Below are 25,713 nucleotides of genomic sequence, written 5' to 3' on the forward strand. Positions count from 1 at the left end.
AAGGCAGGGGGGAAAACGCAGCAGCACCAGCAGGGACAACTGAAGCAAGGGGAAAGCATTTACTGTCCTCACTAAGAGGATCAAGTGCTGATAAGCAGACTCTGGGGGATTGGAAGACAGGTTTACTCCTCCTTCTCCCACAGGGACTTCTCACAGTAGCTCCAGGCCCCTCTCAGTCTGCACAGTGATGATAAGGCACAGCTGAGACCCCCATTAACATCATCTGCTTCTGAAACTACCTGGAATATATCAGCATTAGCAAGTCCCACCCACCAGAGCAGTGCTTTGAGTGGGGTCAGGCTTCTGACACATCCTGTATATCCCCTTGCAAATGCTATGAGGGGTTTCAGGATTGCATGACTGAAAGTGTGAGTACGAAATACACCAGTGAGGAACAATGAGGGTAAGCGAGAGGCAGGAAGGCACAGAGCCCAGCTTCATTAAGGTAGTCTTTATATTTTGAAAAGCAATATTAAAAAACACTGGAAAATGCAAGATAAATGTAACAGTTGCTTCTACAAGTTTTAACCTTGTATTGCTTGGCCATTTTGACATATAAATTATTGCTTACTAGCTCTCATAAATACACAACACAATTAATATGTACAGAGGCAGACAAGCATGTAAGATGAGAAGGAAAACATTGGCGACATTGATTCTAGTAAATCAGATTATTTCATACATACCAAGTCTCATAGCGGTGGATAACTACTAGCTGTAGTCCCTGAGAAGTTAGGTAAACACCTTGGTTTGGGATTTTCTATTTCATTACTCTTAATGCAAGCTGACAGCATTATGGCACTCAGAGAGAACATAACAGGCAGGTGTTCTTCCTCAGCCCACTGACTTCATCCCAGTACTTCTTAACGGTGTAATACAATGACAATAAATAGGCTATGCAAATAAATATTACTCTGCTAAAATGTTTAGTATTTACAACTTTCTTTATCAGTTTACAGCCACATCTTATTGTTTCCAATACCCCCTTTTATTTTTTTTCTTGCTACTGTCATGCAAATGGAGTTAACTTTTACCTCAAATGGGGCTAGAATTAAATGTGTCATGGAAGCCTTTTCCTTTGTTTTGTCTAATTATTCCTCCTAGCTACTCATGCAAATAGGCCCAGTACCTAACCATGGGTGTGACTGCGATAAACTCAGAAGATTCCTGAATATTATCCACGTAACATAAATTGGAAGGGGAAGAAGGACTTAAAACTCACAGTGTTAGAGACTGTGTGGGGCCCCCATCTCGTTTACTTTACTTCTCATTCACCAGCCACTCTTTAAAGTGCCTGCCTGACTGCAGCTCAGCTCTGCGACACTTCAGTTGTTGAAGGAAGACTCTGTTTGTTACAGATTATCTCTAGATTTGGGTGATTTGCCTTTCCTTTAAGGTAACAGCTGGAAGATCTATCTTTTCTGTGTGACACCTACGCATCAAAGTTGGGCCTCCAGACCACAAAGTCATATTCAAATAAGAAAGGCCACTATGAAAATTAGCTCATCAAGTTTTAAAGAATAGCCCAGTTAGCCATAACACAGATAACGTGCTTAGTGCTGGCTGTGTGCCTTCAAACTGGTTTTCTGCCAGCTGTAAGGGCTGACAGAACCCAATTCAGTGTAGAGTTGCAGTGTGCAGAAAGCCAACATCCAGCCTGGCCTGGAGCCCCCTGGTGCAGCATTACCCAGCCACTGACTGCAGTCAGTGAGATGCCTTCAGGTTGGCTTCAGCATGCTTTCCAATCAATGCCTGAGCAGTCATCTTTTTTTCCCCCTCTTCTTTAATTTCCTTCATTTATCTCTGGCATTGCTTGTGGCTTCATCAGCAGTAACCACCGCAGCTTTCACAGAGCTGAATGCAGCAAACCAAGGTACTTTCTTATGCTCCCTCTCCCACATGTTTCAACAAAACAACTCGCGGAGCAGAGTATTGTATGAGCTAGCGCATGCAGTCAGGTCCAAGCTCTTAAAAATAATGCCACATAATGAGATTTCACAAGGGGGAGCTCAAAAACCAGCAAACAAAGCAAGTAATACATCAGGGTGGGGATTCAGGGAGTGCTGTAGCCAGGGGAAGAATTGCAACAAAACAAGAAGCAAACACAACCCGTGGTTTGTGTTCTTACACTGCAAAAGGAGCCCAGTGCAGGTAGTGTCCTCATCTGAACAGTTTTGGTATGTTTGCACAAAAGAGTTATTTACAGTATGTGCAGTCACATCTACAGAAGAACGTAGCAAATTTTTACTCCATGGCCAGCAAGAGTTTATTATTTTTTTGTTCTTTTCACTGGGTAAAAAGAAGATTTTTTTTTTTCCTAAAAAAACAAACCAAAACAAAAACCAAACAAAAAAATTATATAGGATTTGATAATAACAAAGTACAAGCAAATACATTTCTGAAACATCTGTTTCCTTTACAATAGATCTATACAATATTTCACAGATGGGAAAACTGAATGCATTCTACAGATTCCCCCGCAGACTACCTGTTAAAGCTGTTCTTTAATCCCTTTAAACCAGAGATAAAATGATGTTGAAGAGCGTGCTACTTCGGTAGACCCACATGTCAGTAGAGCAGCATCTTCTTGGAAGTCTTCCTCATGTGGAACACATGCAATAGAGAAAGGCAAAGCAGTGCAATGCATCCACCTCCCTGCTCTGCAAAGGGACCGTTACTACAAGTCTGTGTACAAACCAGTGTCAGAGTAGCACGCGGCCTATTGCCTGTGACATACACCAGATTATTTTGGGATAACTTCTTCATACTAAAAAACAGCTGTGGTGATAGTGGTGCTTAGGCTTAGGTCAGTCATAGATAGAACATTAGAAATGCCATCTTGGTATGTGCTCAGAAGAGCTACTTTAAGGTATGTGAAATTGAAGTGGACCCTAATAATGACAGCCTGCTGTGTATGCAGGTGCTTCCCTGGTATCCTGTAAGGGGTAACCCGCTGCTCTTTAGAAACTGGAAGTGTGCACAAGTGAGGTGACATTTTGCCTGCTGGAGTAGAGTATTTCCAGAAGGTTATTAGGAAGGTAGGCGAGCCTAGGCATTGCCTTGGAATAGACACAAAGGAGGCTGTAATCTAAGCTGATAAAAAAAGCTCCTGCTATAACAGTTTATTACACATTATCTGCAGGAGCTGATACTAAAACTGAGATAACTGAAAAGGAAGAAATTAATGTCTTTTTTTGTGTACAAACAATCGTGTGTCCAGGAACTGCAACAAAAGTGGATTGGCTCTGATAGTGTATTCTATAAAGCAGATGCTTGAGGGGCCAGAACAGTATCAGCTCTTTAGTTCTGACCTCCAGATCATGACAGGCTCTTGAGTTTCACCTGGTGCACTGCCTTTTTGTGTTTCCATTCCTGGTTGTCTGCATTTATCTCAAACAAGATGCTCCGGTGACTCAGGGGAGCTGCATGGATTGCACAGTATTTTTGGCAGCCTTGAATTAGCGAGGTACGTACTGCGATGAACTGAGAATCCCCTTGCTGCACATTGCTTGTGGAAATGTTTTGCTGCTGTGACACGACGCTTCCTTTCTTTCTAATACTGGCAAAATCTGCATTGAAAACTACACTGGACCAAACAATATTTTCACAGAAACCAAGCTCCTGAGCTCAAAGAATGCTGCTCCATTTGGTGACAAGTGGGGATGGCACCAAGCTTGCCCTGTAGCTCTGCGAGTAGCTCCTTTGCTTGCTCTGCCTGATTTTCCTGTGCATGTTGTGTGAGCTACTGATAAAACTCAGTAAACTGTTCTCATATAGGGAAGCAACATGCTTAGCATAAACATTCACTTAATTCAAAGTGCTGCAGTTACAAGGTCTACGAAGCTGTGTACGCTCACGCTCGCGGCTCTATCCTGTGAGAAAGCTCAAAGAGAGCTTGCTGGTTGTCGATGACGTGCAGGTGGTGGATGTATGGCTTCAGTTCATGATGCTCTTTCGAAGGAACTTCATTGCCTACAAGACAGAGAAAGAGAATGGGTCAGAAAGCCAACCCTTGCCTGCTTTGCATTTCTGTGAGCCGTCGCAGCACCTCCAAGCCCCCCGTGTGCCACCATGTCAAGTGCTGCACAGCGGCTCAGAAGGCAGCTGTTCTTTTATGGGTGCTTGAAAGGCGAGAGGAGCTAGATGTGCAACTTACAACATGAAGGGTAGCTTAAATAGAAGATAGTTCCTGCTACAGTTGTTGTGCCTGGCATTAGCCTGGGGGACTCACTGCCTGTGAAACCTTCCAGCAGTGCTGGTGACCAGCAGAAATGGAACAGGAAGAGCTGCATCCAAGGCTGCTGAGACCCACTGAGCCAGGCAGACAAAATGATGAGATACATTGCCCTCTGCTGCTGACTGCTGACAGGCTGTTGAAGGTCGAAGAGCTCTGCTCTAGTCCATTAATAATATTGCCACCAATTAAAGAAGAAAATGCTCAAGACTTCCAGAACCAATCAGCTTAACCCACACACTCCCTCCCCCTCTCTTTTGTTTCATTATCATCCCTTTTTTCCACACTCTCCAGCTACACCAACAGGCTTTCCAGGAACCAACCATCCTCCTTGACTCTAATGAGCACTATTTGAGGCAGTATAACACTGGATGTCAAAGCAGCAGCTTCTGCATACAGCTGCTAATGGTGCTCCTGGGCAGCAATTTTCAGGAGCTATTTCCAAGCACTTCTCTGACTTCAGAAATGTGGGAGAGAACATGAGAATGTGATAAATCTGTGTCAGAACACGTCGGTGACCTTTCTGTTCTTGGGGAATAGGCTCGCAGCAGCTGTGCTGAACACACTGAGGAACATTTGTATTTCTCATTAACACCTGAAATTACAAAAGCTTGAACTATGTTATTTGTTCAGGCTGCTTCGCTTGATTTTGGAAACACTATTATTTGTTTTCAGGATTTAGTATGTACAAATAAAATATTATTTCCATTAAAAAGGCATTTCAGTCTTGCTTGGAACCTAATCAGCTTCTAATCCGGAAACATTTTGGCCTGCACGCTAAATACACTTGATACAGTTCATAAGCAATAACAATATGCCTTGCTTGCTTTTGTTTGATTTTTTTTCCTACAGCAAGATGCCTGCCACTCTCAGGCCAATCTGGGAGTTGATGCAGTAGAAAGATTCACAATCCTAAGAGCAAAATAAGCCCACTAGAAAAGGAAACTGTCCATAAAGTCTCAATAAATATTCAGTGAATTCATTTCATGCCTAAACGAATATAACAAAAAATAGAATGCCTACAGGGATATCTGTAAAAGCTGCTTCTTAAATGCCAGCTTCGCAATAAATCAAGTCTGCAGTAAAATAAAATACCAATCATGCACTTCAAACTACCAGATTATAAGATAAATCTTGGGTATTAACCTCAGATTTATGTTGCAGTGTTTACAAAACCACTAAAAATATATATATAAACAATGAAAGATTTACAGAGAAGCAGCAAAACAAAAAGAATCATGAAAGGAACCAATGTTATCATTTCACAATGGCAAATAAGAGGCATTCTAACTTACAGAGGTGCAGTTTGGATTAATCACTGTTTCCTTCAGCACCTGGTCTGAGTAAAAACAAAAAAAGGCATGCCCTTCTCCTTCTCCCATTCTTTATATATATCTATGTAACACAAAAACCATAATGGCAAGCAACCTTTGTTTAATAAAGACTGTGCATACGTACGGTAATTTTATAGAACAAAGTGTTCAGCAGAGCTCTTAATAGTACCTATCATTCCCTAGAGTACATTATTAATACGTACCAATTTTTAATATTCTTTTTGTCAGGGTCTGTGCTCTGTGCTGACAGCTGCTGAAAATACAGCTTAGAGAAAAAGATTCAAGTTCTTTTTCCCCCAGCCATGAAAATCCTGCATTCAGGCTACAGCAAAGTTCTGAAGCTCTTTGGACAAACTGTTTTTAGTGGCCTCAGTTTTAGTCATTACACGTTTAGCGTTTCTGGCTTAAAAACGATAACCACTTCCTCAAGTAGTGCTGTGTTTGTCCCCTTCCTGCGCTTAACCTCTCCACAGAGAATGAGAAATGCTGAGGAGGAGAAAAACAAGGTTTTTCCTCTGTTAGCAGAAAACAAAGCAAGGCAGGGTCTTCTGGCATGGGTCCTTATGGTCAGATTCTCCAGTGTCTAATAGGATGGAAAGAGGAAAAAAAGAAGCCTTTGCTGCATAAGTTCTTCAGTATCAAAAGCAAGCAGAGCTCATCTTGCAGAATTTCTCTGTCAGGGGCACAAATGCAGCCAACTCCTTTGCACCTAGTCAATGAAACCTGGAGGATCTTAGTGTCTTCAAGACTTCAGTCATTGTATGAAATGTCCATTTAAAAAAAGCAAGCAAATACTGATGGTGGAAATCAAGTGAAAAGCCATGGTAATGAATAACATCTTTCAGTATCTGGAAGCCAGGACATCTCATAGATCCATGGAAAATATTGAGGTAACTCAATAACCAACAACCAGCTCTAAGGCTGCAAAAAGGCAAAACAAGTAACAAATTCTGGCTACTCACCAAACTGGTTATTTCTGCAATGTCTCAATGATCGAACAGTATCTGCAATCATGTGCTGCAAAGACAAGACATAAAACATCAGTGCAAAAGTCTGAGAGGGTTTCCATCATTAGAAAATTCTGAAAAAACTCCCTCTTATACTGCAAAGCAAAAAAAAAATCAACTGTAGTGAAGTAGAAAATGAGGAGAGTGGGAGAACAGGTCCTTATTGATATTGCACAGATTAAATGAGAACAACTCCCTCAGAGCCTATAGAAAGCAGTAATGAAAACAACCATACAATTACTTATTTTTGTTCCTGTGACTTCTATTAAACTGAAAGCCTACAGGAGGAAAGTCGTGCAGGTTGGCTGGCTGCTTCTGATCCATCTCCTGCTTCTTGTTCACTATACAGGGTTTCCAGTATTCTGCAATCTCTTCCTTTGTCTCCACTTGTCTAACTAGGCTGCAAGCCTTCTGTGGCATAGATAACACCTCTGCGTATATCTGCATGCTGCCTAGTGCAATCAGGTCCCAGTATCAGGCAGTTTTCTGTACTGTGATAACCAATACACCAAAATAACAGCCCACAGCCCTGGATTGAGGAAGCACACTGACAGCTCTGTAGATATGTACCAAGAAGATAGTGCATGTACACCATTTAGAAAAGGTTGGTGCTAACAGGGATACACAACTCTCTTGCACAAAATAGAGAATTCTGCCCCATTTTGACAGGTCAAAGTATAAACAGCAAAACACGAGGTACTTTCCACACTCACAAGATGACTACCTGCAGATCATGGAACAAAAGACAGTCCTAGGTAATTGAAACAGCATGCTTCTTTGCAGAAGAGAAGAAATGATAGTGAACTAGTCTCCTTTGTTGCTCTAAGAAGGATGTACTTCCAACCAAAGAGTTGTACTTCCAACCAAGAGTTTTAAGTTCTGAGAAAACAAAGCCTTGGGAAATGGAATGTAAATTCAGAATACCACTAGAAAAAAAATCCAACTTTAGGTCCTAGCAAAGCATTAATTATGGCTTTCCACAGTTCTTCAAGATTTGCCTCAAGAATCCACCCACAACTGATGCTGGAACTAAATAAAAGAAAAAATATATCTCTAAACTTGAACTTTGATTCTTCTTTCCAGTGCAACAATCAGAAGTAAGAAAGATCAGGAAGATTCATTCTTAGTCGCTAGTTTCTCCCATTTTCCTGTGGTGACAATGTATGTGGTTTCTGCAGCTCACATTCTCATGCTCACATTCCCCTGTGGTAGAATGAAAGCCATCTATGGATCACTGTTAACAGGATCATTATTGATCTGGAAGACTACTGCAACTGCCATATAGTAATGCCACAAATATGGTGGGGGAGGAGATGAGAGAGACCTGCCTTGAATATTCACTGAAACAATAGTAGTAGTGGAATGATGCTACATAGGAGATCTCTCTTTGCTACCACACAATACGCACCTGCAAATATTTCTCCTCTGACTTACAAATGTCTGTCCATTTTATTGTTCTAACAAGTCACAACTAATGATACATTATTTGCTTTGATGAAGCATTCATTTAAAACAGTTTTATTTTTCTGTTCTTCTGAGGTACAGTAAGTTTTGGATGTTGCTGTAGATTATGCATGCTGTGGTTTAACCCAGTAGGTGGTTCAGCACCACACCATCATTCACTCACTCCTCCCTTTCCCAGCAGGAATAGGGAGAGAATCAGAAAGAAAAAAAACAACTCATAGGTTGAGATAAAACTACTTACTGAGGGAAAAGATAATAGTTACAACAACATCCATATATATGTATATATAAATGAATGTATGTAACAAGGGATGCACAAGCAATTGCTCACCAGCCCTTTACCAATGCCAGTTAGCCCTCCAAGCAGCAGAAGAGAGCAAAATGAACCCTTCAGAACTCCTTTTGCATGATGTCATATGGTTTGGAATATCCCTTCAGCCAGCTTAAGACAGCTGTTCTAGTTCAGTTCCCTCCCAGTCCTTGGGCCCTTTGCTGCAAATGGCCTTGTCTCTGTACAACACTATTTAGCAGTAACTATAACACCAGAAATGTTATCAACTTTTTCTCCTAGGTCCAAAAAATAACATCATACAAGACAGTCTGAATAAAACAATTCAGTCCCAGCTAAAACAAAGACAATGCAGAGGAAATAGAAAGTTTTAAGGTTGGTTTCTTTCAGACTTGGGTCTTCAACTTATGAAAATTGGGATTGTTCACTACAAATTAGCGAAGTGTGCTCATTTTAATGAGATATCACCTACAGATGTGCTGAAGTATTGCTCTTTTTATTGATTTGACTGCTTCAGTGATCTAAAAGTGAAAAAATAGAATTTAGCCAACAGCTCTTCACCAAATCTGGTAACTAATTTAAGCAAACTGCAGCTAGCAGTAATGATGTAACATCTCATGTGAACTGCTTGTATTCTTCTCACATCTCCCTCAAAAATAAGCAGAGGTGGAATGGATCAGCTGTCTTCAGCAGATTATCTTTAAGATCAGAATGACACAGAACAGCTCAACTCTTACCACCCAGAGAGTAGCACTTTCAGGACCTCTCCACAGGAGAGAGCTTATCACAAGCAAAACAGCACATCTTTCTTGGAATCTTCTTCATGTTCCTTCTATCAGTGAATCAAAGGTGGGTTTTCTGCTGTTGGCTTTTTTTTCCCCCTATCTCTTGTGCTTCATTCAGCCTGCAATCATGGCTAGCTATTATGCTGACATCCCTACGCTGATTATAGAAAAGTTCCACCACAATGTCCCTGACTTCACTGTCAATAGTGTGAGTACTGAGAGAGATACAACTTCCACTGATACTGATGCTATAACATTTTCCAGCTGCTACCCTTTGAAATTGGCTTTTAGAATAGATCCCATTATCTCACAAACTGCCATTCTTTGCTGTTTCACTTTTGGTAGTCACTGTGGGGTCCATCTCAAGACTGATTCTGGAGGTGATGGTCTGGCAGCAAAGAATCTATTTGCGTAACACTCTCCTAAAGCAGAATCCCAAATCTCCCTTCTTTACTAGTCTAATTAGACTGCCTGTCCATTACCAGTTCTCTGGGATCCAAGTGTAATACAAAAATTCAGCATATTCAAATACAATTTCCCGCCTGTTTAAGCAAATGCTTGCATACCATTAGCGTGATAAGTAACACCGTTTTTGTGGGTATTCAGCCTACCATCTACCTTGGGATCATTCACACTTCTTCAACTGATGAAAGCAGAAAAGAACGGGCTTGGGAGTTGCATAGATATTTGGGCTGTGCAGGAGGTTGAAAATCTTCGGCTCAGTGCTGACGGTACTATGTAAGATGTCATTATCTAAACCAGTAATGGCCACTGACCTGTATTAGGGTTTGTTGGAGTGTGGCTAAGACATGTTAAGATATGGGTGATGGCTGCCCACTGAAAAAAACTGAAGCTACATTTCAATGAAGCAGCTCAGTAAATACAATGGAAATATCTTGAGATGAAACAGTAAAAGACCATCTTTTCATTTATTCCCTCAGATTTAGTATAGGAAGAGGGTATGGAGTACTGATCTATTGTAAACTAGTGTTTACCCAACATGGAGTTAAATAAACCATTGCAATTCCTTCAACTTCTGCCATTACTGCAAAACATTCCAGAGACAAAAGATCATTTCTTTTTCTCTTCGCAAATTCACTTCTTTATATTTTGAATTAACTTTGTCTTCACTGCAATCATGTCATGTCAAATCAAGTTCAGTCACGGTAGGATTGTTGTGGCCATGATGGTCTGAGAATATAAAAGAAGCAGGGATTGCAGTAAAAGATAATATATTTTAATAAGCCAACTGATATTACTGGGGAAAAAAAACAATGGTTCAGACAAACAAATCTTCCTTCTGGTCAGGTGTTTAATGCAGATCTCAAATATTTCATAAATACCTACTCGATTGAAGACATAATAAACCATCTTTGCTTTGAAATTCCTAAGTAGAAACTCTACGCGTTTATGACAGTGAGTAAGTTTCTTCCCCAAAGCAGTAATCTGCTATGGTAGAATAATTCTTTTCTTCTTTTTCTGCAACAGTAAATTTGCAGGTGAGGTTCAGTGGCTTGAACCAAACTAAGCAGGAGCCAATGTCAACCCTAATTTTTCTCAGAAAAAGCTCAGCACAATGTAAAACATCCAGGAAGACTTCCTTGGGACAAAGCCCTAACAAACAGAAAAGAAACATGAGCATACACATGGTGATGTGTAATGTACCTTGTTAAGTAAGCTCATGCACAAAGACTTTAACAAGTGAACCACCAGGATACATATACTATCTGAGTTCCAATTACACCCATAATAAAATGTCTCCTAAGCCTCCACTTCCAGTGCTTGCATTCATATGTATACAGGCAGCCATGAGACAGCAGGTTCCTCAGGGCGTGATCTGACTAACAATTCAGAGGAAGCATCAGTGTCAGCAACACTCACCCCATCAGCATCACACACACACTCCCCCATTTAAAATGCCCATTTATCTTTTTGCATCAAAATGGTGAAATCCTGGCTCACTGAAGTCAATTAGTAAAGATCCCACCACCTCTGGAGACACAGTGGTGACAGCAAGGATAGGAAATCTTACCAAGCAAGCCCAGCACACATTAAATGTATACATGATTAAACAACAAACAAACAAGGTCTGGCTAAGACTCAAATAAGAATCAGATCTTTCATATTCACTAAATTAATATGTGGGCCAGTGGGGGGATTTTAGTAACAATTACTGTGCATCAAGGGCTAGTTTAATTTACATGTTAATTGGATGAACTTCCAAGAGGCAATGAAGAAGAACATGCTAATGAGTTTTATGCAAACACCTAAAGGTCAAACAGTTAATGGACTTGGGACAAGAAAACCTTTCATTAAATGCAAATCAGCGTTCTCCAATTCTGCAACAAGATAAGGTGCAGAAATCAAGTAGAAAACACAAAAAGGGGGTCTCAGGTTCAAAAGTCATAGTCCACATCTGCTTATAAGTTGAAGGTCAATGTACATTATGATGGGATCTGAAAAAAAATCAACTCAACATCTGGATCATGAATAACTCCCTGTTTGCACGGTCATTCTCAAACAAGTGTAAACATGTGGAGAAAATAGTTAGAAACAACTCCCCAGCAACAGCCATCTGCACTCACAGTCTCATGGCACATCAGGAAGCAATCAGGAAGAACATTTTGGTTTTTTGATCAAATACACCAGCCCAACAAAACCAAAATTTCTCCATACCAGCAGTGTTCAGATATATAAGCGATGGCTTTCAGTGCTACAGAAATGTTATCAGCAAAGACTTGGTGCAAATTAGACAAATCAGGCATTCATTGGGAATGTCATGACAGCATAGAGGTCCCATCATGGCTGGCGTAGAAAAGCCCAAAGATATTGAGTGGTCTTCTGTACAAGAGTTAGTACAGTGGTGCGTACATTCAGTTTAATTTACACTTCAGACATTCATTTATTCATCATCTAACCTAGATTATAAATTTTACTTCAGTCACCAGTGGTTAAACTAGAGATACCTTTTAGTTAGTGCCTTGAGACAACAGAAATGAGAGAAAACTGGAGAATGTAATGAAGAGATAAAGTCTAGGAGGTGGTGCAAAGGAATAGATGAGCCTGGGAATAAACTGAGCTGACTGTACAGCACTGATGCTGGGTACCTTTGGCTTACCCATTTTACAGAGAAGCGGGGAGGGAGGAGTGAGAAGAAGAGCAGAAGAAGGGGTAGGGGAGAGTTCAACTGCCGGCTGTTTTATCCTGTTTGCTCTTCAAAGTAAAGTTAACCTCTGTTTACTTCCTCCTGATTCACCCAGAAGAAACCCTTTTTAGTTATATAAGATAAAGAGGGGAAAGGAAAGAACAGGAATTTCTGTAAAGAACAGGAACAATAAAATAAAGCTTACCAGCTTTTCAAAATTAACAAGGTTATCCAGAAATGTTTTATTTCCTTCATGAATGAATGTTACATCTGAAAAAAAAAGTTAAAGGAAAAGAATTATTTTTGCAGGACTTTGTTGTTCTGGACAAATAAATGATATTTCTAAACAGCAACAAAAAGATAGGAAAACATCCCATTAAAGATTACCATAACACCTTACAAAAGGTGAAAAAAGCTTAGCGTAACAGTAGGCACTACATAGACATCATAACAAGAGGACTTCTAAGCCAGAGCTCAGAATTCATATTAAACCTGAACTACCCATGAAGTGCATGTGGTGCAGAGAACGACTGGGTGCAAGAGAAGTACCCAGCATGACATGCCTGCTCCTCATGCTTGCAGGATAGATCCAGCCATGATACCTGGGGCTGTGCCCAGGCTGGGACTGAGTCTCCAAGCTGTGAGCTCCACAGGGGCACAGACACCAAGCTTGGGGGCAGTTCTGACACCCCTTTCCTCTTTTTCCATTGCGACTCTCTCAAGTACCCCCAGGGAACACAGTGAGGTTAAACAAGAGCCGCCAAACTGGAGTTCATTGGAGTTCAAAAGCCTTGCGTGAGGTAGGTATTATGGCCAGGGAAACCTTAGGGAATCAAAACAGCCTTACACAGCATTGTTGGGGATGATTTGCACAGACAAAAAAAGGTCAGTGGGAGGAAACGGAAAAGGTCTATATTTAGCTCCAGGAAGGGAACTGAACGCACTGTAATGAGCGAGAGGGGAAAAAAAATAGTAATTAAAAAAAATCAGGCAAAAGAAGCGCTGCTAAGATTATGATTAAAACTGGAAGTGGAGGTCATTTTGTCTGTTTTTCTAATGCATACGAGGACACAAAGCAAGACTTGTCTGGAACATGAGATACCGAGGTCACAGGCAGACTTCGGATGCATCCTCTGGATGCATCCTCTGGATGACACAAAGCAGCACCTCCACCAGACCCCTCGTCTCTCACTTTGGCCACACACCGCATGGATGTGTGCATGCCTGTGAGAACTGGGATGAGAGAACACTGATCTAACAACATGGAACTGGCACCATTCCTTGGTAAAAACCACAGCTCTCCCTGCTGAGGTGCCAGTCCCCAGGACAGCTGTGTAACTGCACATCTCAGGATCTCTCTGTGCTCCCTCTCACATCTACTTGGTCCCCTAGATTTGGGGGATTTTAGATCTCAGAACCTGCAGCTGACACTGGGGGCCGCTTTATTATCTCTCTCATCCTATTCCAAAACAGCCAACCTGATTTATTTCCTTTTGTTTTAAAGATTAGCTCCGTGCCTGAGGGGGATTTTGTAATTGCTTAGAATGGAAATGTTAATGGCTTAATACCAGCCTGGAAACCCAGAGCTGGGACTCATTAGGCAGAGCTCTGCCTGAGGGGTGATGGAGAGCTGAGAGCTGCTCAGGCACTCCTGAGCAAGTGGGGTAAGCATGGGGACACCCTGGGCATGCCTCCACCACCTCTTGCTCCTGGGCAGCACGCTGAGCATATGGAGGAAGAAGGGCAGAGGACCAGCTGCACCTTCTCCATCTTTGAGCACCAAGGGAAACGGACAGGGAAAGGACAAGGCTTCATGACCCTGCTGGCAGGCAGGCACTACTTGTCTCTGTATCAGCACAGTTAAAAAACGTCACTTCTAATGAAGAACCTCTACTGGAAGCAGAAATTTCCAGACAGCTTTTAAAGTCTATGACTGCAATGGATATCTCTGAGGGTGGAAGAAACAGAAATTTGCTTTGTGGCCAACAACTATGAGTCTAGATAAATTCAATGGAGCAGAAAATTGCATCTGAGCTATGTTGTAAGGGTACAACACAGCATTTTATTGCATACTTGAAAAATCTGCCTGACTTTCTAGCGCTGTGTCTCTCTGTAAGAGAGCTCCACGTTTAAAGTTAATTAACTTTAAAGGGACACTCTGAAGCTATTTCTCATAATTAGAACAAGGTTCTTATTTCATTTTTTACTTGAAACTACTTCTATTCTTGTGCTAAAATATAGGATTTTGTTGATTTATTCATGATTTCTGTGCTAACATCATAGAAATTGTTTTGCAAATAGTTTTAATACAGACATGCTTGATGTAGAACAAAGTCATAGAACAGCCTGGGTTAGAAGGGACCTTAAGGATCATCTAGTTCCAACTCCCAGCCATGGGCAGGGCTGCCACCCACCAGCTCAGGCTGAACACCTCCAGGGATGGGGCATCCATGGCTTCTCTGGGCAGCCTGTGCCAGTGCCTCACCACCCTCTGAGTAAACTTCTTCCTACATCATACGTACTGTGCAATACATTGGGAATTGCCAGCCTTGGCAGCATTTTCTTCTGGATCACCATACTGAAGAAGCTTGCTGTGTTATCTTGCAATGTCTCTTTGCTATACAACACACTTCAGAGACATGAGATTGCACTGCATGAATGCTTCTTAGGTGCATGTTTTTTCACCCCTCACAGCAGTGCAGTGCAAACATCATTACTACAAGTTACTTGTTCAGGTTTGCCTTCCTTTGAAGCCCTGATAATTATATCCAGCTGAATTAATGCAAACAACTTAGAAGCCTGCCAAGAGAAGAAGTGCCTTGCGGCTACCAAACCGTCACCGGCTTATTTGGAGAACTGTCTCCAAACATGTTAAGCTTGCAGCAGTAGCAGGTAAGCAGAAACAGCCTAACGAGAACACTTTCGGAACACGGGAATAATCAAATGAATTTGTCACGTTCTAGACAAGGTGATTAATACTTAATGACACCGAGATAATGGAATAACCGAGATACCTGCCACTGAGCTTGCAGCCCAAGACACTGCACTAGCAAGCAGTTTTGTCACACCTTTCAGCCTGCAGGAGGACAGAGGGGTACATCCCATTCGCTCAGCTTTACAAAATGAGTGATGTCAGCTTGCTCAGCTCTGGCAAGGCCACGTGAACCTCTCCATACTGCAGTGAGGCACAGCATGGAAAAAGCTGTGAAAATTCCCACTTTCTTGTAGATTTCATTGTGTGTACCACATGTTTATCTAAATTCCATGTGAAAGAACAATCTCCTTACGAGTATTTTAACAAACCTCCACAAATTTTTGCACGTGCGCTCAGGTGACAAAGAAGAGCAGATAAGCTTTAACATTACCTTTCAGAAGTAAGGGCATGAAGGGAATCTTTGGAGATTTCATTTTCTTGAATGCATCTCTGTAAGCTTTATGATTCAGCGAAGGGTCCTACAAAACCATTTGGGTAATAGAGAGAAAAATCAATAGGCTATAAAAAGAGCAATTCTAAATCCATTATCGGCTTATGATCCGAACACAACTTAGATACAAGAAGGTTTCTTCAGGAAATGAGGTAGATAAAGGTTTTCAAACTAGGTGGCTTACTAAGCTGAAGAAGAAATGTAAACAATGAGAAGAACAGAAGTAATTACGTTCCTCTTCATGAAGCAGTTCTAAAACTGGAGTAAGCTTCAGAACTGATATACCTCAACTACTCTGTAATTTCCCCGTGATTTTCTATTAGCCAAATTCCTTTAGCTTTCTTTCTAGCACAAAATGTGCCCCTAGAGCAAATTGCTGATAAGTTTCTTCTTACAGAAAATACCCACAAGCCCACTCCACCCTCCCTCACAAAAGCCAAACAACAACCAAACAGAAACACCTATTCTCAGATCGATGAAACATACTGGACATTTTCAAAGAAAATAAGAGAGCATGCTTCAGTGGCGTTGTGCAATTCAAAACCTCATCTCAATTTCCTCTCTAAACAAGTAGTTTTGTACACCAGCTCCCAGACAATCTTGAAAACACATTAATTAATAAAGGAACCATAGTGCAGCAGCATGACAATCGTTAAAGGCTGGATTTCACGCTCCCTGCGCTAGGCAGCGATCTCACCAGGCACCCAGCTCTGACAGCCAGAGGAAACACTTGTTTACTCAGCTTTGATAATGGAGACAAAGATGCTTAGCTTCTGACTACTTTATTTTTAGTTGTTTTTTTTTAAGTCAGCTGTCCTTGTCTGAGACCTGCAGCACATTTCCGTGGACAGAGGATGATTAACCAGCAGAGCAATAGAACAGTTTCCAAACTGATGATACTGGTGAACAGGTGACACGTTTGCCTTGCTCTGCCCTTCCTCCAGCTGTCAGCAGTGCAGCCTGTTTCTTTTTTGCTTTTCCAGGACCATCTCTGAGCTCTGGAGGGCTGCGTGGCCTACAGCAAACCTCTGATCTGACACAACCAGGTTCTAGCTCCAGTGACAGGCAGGCTCGACGTAAATTAGAAAGTAGGATGGTAGGTAAAGACACGCAACTCTGCTTTGCTGCCAATGCTGTACTTACTGTCAAGCTTTCCAGTTCTGTGAAAAGTTTCTTGAACTTCCCAGGAATTTTCTGAAGTGGGGAACACAGAGGGGAAAAAAAAAAAAAAAAAAAAAGTAGGGTTGGTAAAAAATAAAAGCAAACAAACCAGAACAGAAAAATGCTGATTTACTTATTTTTTCCCCACAGAACAGATCTGTGGATGCGATGCCAGAGCTGCTCTACATCCTGCAGCCTCCATACCTTGTGTCCTTTTACAAAACCAGCATATCAACAGCTGCTTTTATTTACTTCCCATGCTGGTGTCAGAGAACTCTCATAAAAAATGAGTACCTCATCTCTGATATCTCATTCTAATCTGACAGGGAAGGATTCCATGAGAGCCTAGGCACAAAATAGCTTCTTCCTTCATCCCTTGTATGCTAACGCCTACTCTATTCCATAAGCATCTGCTGCCTGTATCTCTAAGATGCTTTAATGGATTTACATCGTTATAGTCAAAGCAATTGTTCTTTAATTTGAATTTTGCTGATGGTTTTTCAGAAAACGTGTCTATTTTGTCCAGCTGTGCTGGATAGTCCAGTAGATGTTATCCTTTTACTACAAATCCTGCCTCACTCATGTACATAAGTACACCTTGACAGCCACAATGACACTACCAGGGAAGAGAGATTCAGAACAATTAAGATTAAATGGATGTGCCGTATGATTAAAATGCTGAAGTAACTGGATATGGAGTCGGAATTGCACATTTTTCATATCTTCAATCAGGGAAAGTTAGGGTCATTAAAATACTGCATATTGCAGAAAAAAAAAAGGTAGAATATGCTTGGGAGTACTGTGCATGTTTAAGAATTCAAGCGCAGAACCAACATAATTTAGTGTGTAAATGGTTGCTTAAATTTAGGTGGCTTCATTTACATGTGTAAGTAATTATAATTAATTTATAAACATTGCTCTACTTTCCAGAAGTCACATTACTAATGCAAATAACCTTCTGCTTTTGAAATTTGTAGTGCAGTGAAGTTGTGTCTTTTTTTTTTTTTAAATGCCTATGACTTCATAAATATTTCACACACAGGAACTTGACATATTTACAGCGATACATATGCAGAGACACTCCTTGTTCAGACAAGCAATACAGTTTGTTCTTCACAGAGAAGTCCACCAGAGGCACATGATACTCAGAGGGGTCTGACCATACAGGAGAGTTCCCTGCTACGTGGGCAAGAGAATCACACACTGTTGCCAATAATACTTAGTCTCTTCCAGACTTCTACCACAGCCTAGATTAAATGGATGAAGACAACCCATAGTGTGGAGCGAGGTATTTTAGAAGCCAGAGACACAAGGGGATTCTGTAATGCATGTATTTTTTCTCTATACTGTTTGTTTTATCTGTTATTTAAAGGTAGCCTCGACTGAGTCCTTGCAAACTTAACCCCAAAGCAGCAGTCACTGTCCTCATTTCTCTTCATGCCAAAGTCACTGGCATATTCTCTGCTGTTTACATATGCATGATTTCATGTGTTAAATAGCTTTGCAACCCTCCAATGGCCACTGGGTTTCAGCTGCTGGTACTCAAAAGCATCTCCAAGGTATGCATCTAAGGCTTTGGGTCACAGTAAAGTTTCTCTACTGACTGATTTCAGTATGAAAAATAATTAGGAAGAAAAGGTAATTCACCAGTACACAACATACGTGAGAACTGGTTTTGACGGGGTCTAAAGGATACAAAGATGTGTCTTACCTCCCAGGTCTGAGACAGCCGGCTGACAGATGCAGTGTTGAGACCCATAACAATGGCAAAGAATGAATTCAGATTTCTTTGGGCTTTACAGCTGTGGAATAAAAGTATGAATGTTGTATTCTGATTTTTTGTTCTCAGAATAAGAGATAAATGGAAAGCACGGGTATCCTAGGTTACTGAGTCCAATTTCAGCTCTCAGCACTAACATACAATCATCTTCCATGTAATGAACTCATTAAACATCCTACCATGGCCACCTGCAGTCTAGGTGATGGGGTCTCTAAGAAGTTTTTTAGCAAGTGTTCCATGTTTCATCAACCCTGTTGTTGGCAGGTTATTTTTCTTCCTTTGCTGTCAGAAGTAATTTTCCTTTTTCAATGTTCAAGTTACTCTCTGCTGTCCTTTACCATACAGAATAAATCCTTGACCTCCATTCTCTGGTATTATAAATATTTTCATCCCCTTTCTCATTTTTTCTGCAAATTGTACGCCATTGGTTCCTTCAGTTTCTCCTTGTGGCCATGGATTGCAGTCTATTTCTCCATATTGCTATTATTTTTCATTCAATTCTTTGTATTTCATTTTAACTTTTCTTCCTTCTTTCCTGCATTCTGAGGAGAGGTAATGAGACAGTGGGGAAGGAAGGAGGAGCATAATTACTGCTTTCCCTCCAAGTTCTTACATCTTTCGCCTGTGCAAGTATAAAATAAACATAAAGTATATCTACTTGGAACAGCATCACACTTTATCCTTGTCTTTAATTTGTCATCTATTATCACCCAAGGACCTTTGTCACAGCACTGTTCTTTACAATCATGCATTTATTTCTTCAGCTCGGTATTAGAATTCCCAAGCTGAATTACTTTGCATCTATCTAAATTAAATCTTATCCCACTGTTGTTTGCACATGCCACAAGGAGTCTTTAGATCATTCTTTTTTCTTTTTTTCTTTCTTTTTTTTTTTTTTTTTAAATCCTCCAATGTATTTGCAATCCCTCGTCATTTTTATTGTCTGAATATCTGATTAATGTTCTTTTTACATATCCCTATAAATTAGCTGTAGTTCACACTAGTTTCAGTACTGGTCTCTACAGAATTCACTTGATACCTCTATTCTTTGACATTTCACTACATACAGTCAGTCCCTCCTTATTTCTAGTCAATTAGAAAATATGATATCTGGAAATCCTGAGCCCTCGTCAAAGAAGATTTCACTTCCATAGATTCTTGAAGACAACAATAAACAGACGTATATTTTTGTGAGTACAAGAAAGACAGAATCCTAAGATGATTTTAAGTATGAGTGAATCCACTGCCCTCACTGGGATTCATCATCAGAGAAAAATATGTGCCAATGCTTTAAACTGGAAACTCTCCAGCACTTGTTACAAGTTTGCATAAAGCTCACACTCATCACTGCATACCATCTTTAGTTGGTGCCTCTCACTTAATTTCAGTTATCTTGAAGTTAATCCTGACTCTGTTGTTTGAGTTCTTTCATCATTAAAGTCAGGCAGCTCTCAGAGGTAATCCTCTGCGAAGCAACAAAGGAGTCCAACACAAGCTGGATAAACTGCTATCGGAGGACCCAATTCTCTCAAGGAATGGCAGAAAGAAGCTATGTATTTCAGTCAGCCACCCCTTGAGCAGCATGAAGGCATCTGTTACAATCCATTTATTCCAACACCGTGCTGACTTGCTTCTCTAACTCCTCTAGATGCTCATTTCTAGCAACATGCTTACTCATTTTCTCTATCAAATCACTTGTTTTCTGTTTTAGACTAACTCATCAACAGAAGAATAGATATCTGTGTGTCAGTAACTGTCTCTCCTGAAGTACTGACATACTTGTGTAAAGCCTTCCATCTTCTACAGGTGGAGTTCCCTCAACAATGAAGCTCACACACACACACACACGCTTAACATAAGATCTTAGTATTTTGCTGACAAAGTGGAAATCAGAGAGAGCCTCCTTGCTGATTCTGAGGGAGCAGGAAGCAGCCTAAACTGCTCAGAGCTCCCTGACTCTCACCATCATAAATAAAACAGCAGGGCAGCTTGGATTGTGCCTCTGCTTGGAACACTATCCCTGTACCTTAACCATTTCCCCTTTATCAACTCTTCCAGAACTGATGAGATACAATCATATTTTTACTTGGAAACACGCTTTTCATAATTAAAAAACAAAACAAAAAAAGACCTCAAGCAAACTACACTTTGTTCTCTCTGCATATCTGTTATGTCAAAATCTACATGCTGGGTGATGGGTGCTTCTCCAGTGCACTGGGAGAGCCTGTCTATCATTTACTGACAACTTATTTCCACAACTTGGACTATCCACTTCACAGACATGGAATTAATTGAGACAGAGCAACATTCTAGTCTAGAGACAAATATATCTACACTCATGTGGGACAGAACCATTCACATTTGACGCAATTGGACCAAACATGGCCACTGATAAGGCATTACCATATACCACAGAACTTACAACTAAATCAGATCACATTTATGAGTTACACAAGATTAGATTAGGAGAATTAATTTTGCCAAAGGCACTGCTTTAGCAGACAGCAGGCTTTTGTATGAAACTGCCTTGCAAATTAAATCAATCCAGTTGATGAGGGGAACAAATTATACATTCTCCATGAACATGCATATTCAAATACTGCAAAAGACCAACAAGTGGAGAAAGAGGCAAAGAGAATGGCTGCAAGTATTTAAACTGCTCCGTTCCCTTGGTTACCAAAATAAGAGTGATTTCAGAGAAAAAAAGCTCTCTGTGTACACTACATATACGTATGCTGTTCCAAGGCACAAAATAAATGCCAGTACTACTTACTAATAGTGCAAGAATAGACTGCCAAATCTCATTAGTGAACAACCGTCCTGCTCCAATAAATTAAAGAGTACTCCAGACACGATTGTATGCAGGAACAGATTACTGCAGCTAGTTTCCTCACTTGTTAGACCTTTCACGTTTAAAACAGAAGGTTCTGTTTTTCTTACAGTCTTTGGTGAATAACAGTGTTGCTACTCAAATAGCTTTATATTGGAGTTCCTCAGGTTATACTTGCAAAGATCCCTATTATGGAAGGAGGTATTTCTGCAACATCATCTGCTGGGAAGGAGTTGTACATTGTATATTCCACCACATCTAGCTTCAGCAAGTCTGTGATGTTATTGTTTAAGTTTCACCTAAGGCTGTTTCACCTAAGTATGCTTACTACACTGTGAACTGTTTTTTGTCTTTGCTCTTGCACCTAACTCTCCTTTCCCAATAAATATTCATGTAAGACACGCATATTCAAGGATTTGTATTGTAATTTTAGAAACTTACTGGGCAGCAATCTTGATGAACTTTTTGACTAGCTGTACACGTTTGCAGAGCTGGCTGCAGAGAAGTATCTCAGTGGCAACCCAAAGCTGGACCTCGTTGCATCTTTGAAGAAGAAGACTGAGATTCTCAGTGTTTTCAGCACTGCCCTGTCTGCTGAACGTGAAGTATATCAGCTCTTGCTGGAAGACATGGAAAACAAAGAAATACAGTTTAAATGTAAATAAGGCATAAATTATTTCAAATACCAGTTTTGCAACAAGATTGTAACAAGATTCAGGACCCGAGGAAATGGCCACAAGTTGTATCAGATGAGGTTTAGACTGGACATAAGAAGGAACTTTTTCTCTCAGAGAGTGGTCAGGCACTGGAATAGCCTGCCCAGGGAGGTGATGGAGTCGCCATCCCTGGCAGTGTTCAAGAAGCGTCTGGATAGGGAACTAGGAGATACGGTTGAGTGGTTTTCTGTAGGTATGGTAAAGGGAGGACGGTTGGACTAGATGATCTTGTAGGTCCTTTCCAACCTTGTGATTCTATGATTATGATTCTATGATTTAGTAACAGATGGCTATTTTTTATTGTCCACAGGCCAACCACAAATGATTCATGTTTCAAATCTGGTTTAGCGAAGTCTAGAGCTGTATTTCAGTATGTAAGTGGACTGAAAGTCCTGCAACATTCTTGGTGAGATTTCTTGCAGTTCCACATGTGGTTACACCAATCTGTCTCTTTCTGTATTTCATCACTCCTACTCTAGTGTGAAAAAGCAGCCGTATAAGAGTACTGCAGAGTCTGAAAAATTTCCACTCTGATTTCTTTCTAAAAATGACTTTTCATGAATAGAAGAGCTGCTCTTGCCTTCTGTGCAAAAAGCCTTGTCTAGCTCTAGTTTTTGTGATTACCCTGAATAAAAGAACATGAAATGAAATCTGATGAGAAGCAGGAGAACTCCCGTGTTGTTTTCTCAAAAAAGCCATCACACTTTTCAGTGAGTAATATTTTCAAGTGACATTTTGCAGCATGAGCTGTTTTACTCAGCAACTCACATCAGAATCTATCAAAGTTGCTGAAATAATCCAATGGACACTGAAGTGGGCTATTATACCCCTTTAGAAATCCTGTCCTATATTTTTTATCCCATTGAAGCCAAACCAGAGCAGTATTATGAACATCTAAAGTTGCTGAAATATTGTATGCTGTTGCTATTAAAGCCATATCAAGGATCGCTATTTGTGGAATCCTGTATTTAATGGAATAATGTTGAATGTTGAATGCAAAGCACAACCTGTATAGACAACACATGAATACAGATAATTTCTGAGAATAATCATGAGATATGCAGGGGACATGAGATGCGTCACCACAGGGAAGCTACAAACCTTTGACAAACTTTTTCAGTATCAAGGATTACCACATAGCTCTTGGATCTGATTCAATTAATGTCACCACAGAGAAATCACACTGTCGTGGTGATGAACTAAGAGCCAAGGAATGCTGATGCTCCAAAACACTAGTGCAACTTCAGAACCCTATAGCAACGTAATATTTTACGACAGTAATATATTAGGAAGTGGACATGCTGCTGCTCACCTCATGAATTGCATTGAAGAGGCTCCAGTCAAAGTTGGTTAGTTCTAAGGCAAGATCCCAGGTGTTGATTCCCAAAATTCTCACAGACCGCTGATGCAACTCTTCATTTTCAGCAAATGGGTTCTAAATTAATAGACAAGAACAAAAAATACAGAGGAAGTGCCAAAAGGTTCAAAATGGAACAGATTCTGGACCAAGGCACAAAACAAAGCTGAGTAAGTAATGTTCTCTAAGTGCACTGAGGGCTTCTTTTTTCTTTCCATATTAATTAAAATAGGTGAGTGATCGCCTGTTTAATAAATAGCTTGAAAAAGAAATGGGTCAATAGGATTGATTATGGCCTATCAGATTAGGACTTCCTGCTCTCTCTCTAAACCTTGAATATAAAAAAAATGACCAAACAAGTAATGAACACAATGAAAATCTGATCCCTGAAATTATCAGAAAGCAGATTTTTAATTAAGACACCAGGAAATTTCTCTATCGCTGCAATACCAGGTTTAGAACAAATTCACAAAACTTGACACCAATCAACATATGCTTACAAACAACATAAATCCACCTGTTTTATGATTAATTTACTCCAGCTGCAGTTGCCAACAACACAGCACACTCTGAATCATAAACGTTACTCAGGTTATTACTGTGGAGTTCACAGGCACTGCTGGTATTAAGGGTCATTTGACATAGCCATTATTAGCTCTGATTTTCAAAGGTTTGTATTTCTCTTGGGTTTTTTACCTCATCAGTCTGAAACTTGGCACATGAACCATCTGTCAAGATGAAAAATTATTCTTATCAGTTAAGCCATTACTTTGGTGCTTTATTTTTGACAGTTACAGCAAGTTTAGCCATTTTTATTATGCAACTAATGAAACTAGATTGGTTGTCACCTGTCCACACTGCAAACCTTTCCTTAATGCTGGCATTTTTAGAGGAAGCTAAAATGCTGGAGATAATGGGGATGACGGATTACAATGATATCAGCATGTCAGCTCTTCAGGGCACATTGATCCAACAAAATGTAAATAGACATTTCTCATAGCTAGGGTGAATGCACAAATGCTAGTGCTGACAACACACGAAAGTCAGCTGCAATACTGTCTCCACGCTTTCCTCAAAGTGTATGAATAATTAGCAGAAAAGACTAATTATTGGAGTTACTGCCTCACTGAGGTTTTAGGAAATCAGCAGGGAGATAGATTTTGCAATCTCAGTTTTAGAGGATAGCACGAATGAGAGAACCGCAGCCCTCCAACACACTCCCCTCTCTGGCACCAGAGAGACAGAAGGAAGGGGAGATGACAGCAGCAGCAATATAACCACATGGATACCACAACACCGTAGCCATGCCAATGCTCAGCAGTTTTCATATAACTCACTCTATATCTACATGCAGCAATTCTGTTATCACTTCCTACAATTTTGTACCAGCTATTTTAAGTACTGTACATGCACACAAGGCCAGGAAAAAAAAGCCATGTGAGCTCTGAAGTAATCCTCATCCCAGTCAGTCCTGTACAAGCACAAGCCAGCTTTTCCGGACTGACGTAGATTGAAAGATTTAAGCTCTATAGAAGCTTTGGTCTATTTGAAATTGATGAACAAATTCCATTACTGCTCAGTCAAATAACTGCTGTTAATGCAAGATTTTTTTTCTTCCAGGTATAGAACAGCTCAGTAAGCTCCGCTAAGGAACTAAAAAATAAATTACATATTGAAAAACCCCTCTTACAGGAACATTAAGCCCTTGATCTTGCATCAGACATATCAAAAATGGGAATGCAAAGTACATATCCTTACCAAAGAATCAGTCAGGTCTCTTCGGTAGACAAACATACGACTGGATGACTCATAAGATTTTGAGATTGCCAAGTCATTTGGTTGTAGTTCATGTTTTTCTTTAAAAATAAAACACAGAAGCTTCAGAAAAGGAGTGTAAGCTTTCTTAAGAAAAGGAGTATAAATATGAGAAGAACATTACAGTTATATTTGAAAAGTCATATCAGCTTCTTAGAATGTAACTCAGCATCAAACGCAATGCAATGATAGGCATGGATTCGTCATTTCCACGGTATTCAGAACAATAAAAGTAAGATGTCTCTGATGCTGGACTGTAGCACAAACAAAAATATACGCTTTCAACTTGGACTTATATAGGATAGACCCTTAAATTTTCTGGCCTAACCTCCTATGCACTATTGAACATTTCAGCTGAATGTATCTACCAC

At 40.4% G+C, this 25,713-nt stretch overlaps 1 protein-coding gene across 6 annotated transcripts in view; it reads right to left on the minus strand.

Moving 5' to 3' along the window:
• Positions 1-436: 436 nt before the first annotated feature.
• The window catches only part of RAPGEF5 (Rap guanine nucleotide exchange factor 5), a 151,797-nt gene continuing 126,520 nt past the window's right edge, over positions 437-25,713 (minus strand). For all 6 annotated transcript variants that reach the window (XM_072328049.1, XM_072328048.1, XM_072328047.1 and 3 more), the window contains 9 exons: positions 25,286-25,383; positions 23,483-23,605; positions 21,896-22,074; positions 18,556-18,646; positions 16,827-16,877; positions 15,624-15,711; positions 12,464-12,528; positions 6,531-6,585; positions 437-3,972 (listed from right to left, as the gene is read on the minus strand). In XM_072328049.1, the coding sequence (XP_072184150.1) occupies positions 3,854-3,972; positions 6,531-6,585; positions 12,464-12,528; positions 15,624-15,711; positions 16,827-16,877; positions 18,556-18,646; positions 21,896-22,074; positions 23,483-23,605; positions 25,286-25,383 (869 nt within the window). In that variant the 3' untranslated portion in view covers positions 437-3,853. The remainder of the gene's footprint in view (positions 3,973-6,530; positions 6,586-12,463; positions 12,529-15,623; positions 15,712-16,826; positions 16,878-18,555; positions 18,647-21,895; positions 22,075-23,482; positions 23,606-25,285; positions 25,384-25,713) is intronic.

The sequence above is a fragment of the Excalfactoria chinensis genome, chromosome 2 (genome assembly GCF_039878825.1).
Source record: "Excalfactoria chinensis isolate bCotChi1 chromosome 2, bCotChi1.hap2, whole genome shotgun sequence".
Taxonomy (NCBI): domain Eukaryota; kingdom Metazoa; phylum Chordata; class Aves; order Galliformes; family Phasianidae; genus Excalfactoria; species Excalfactoria chinensis.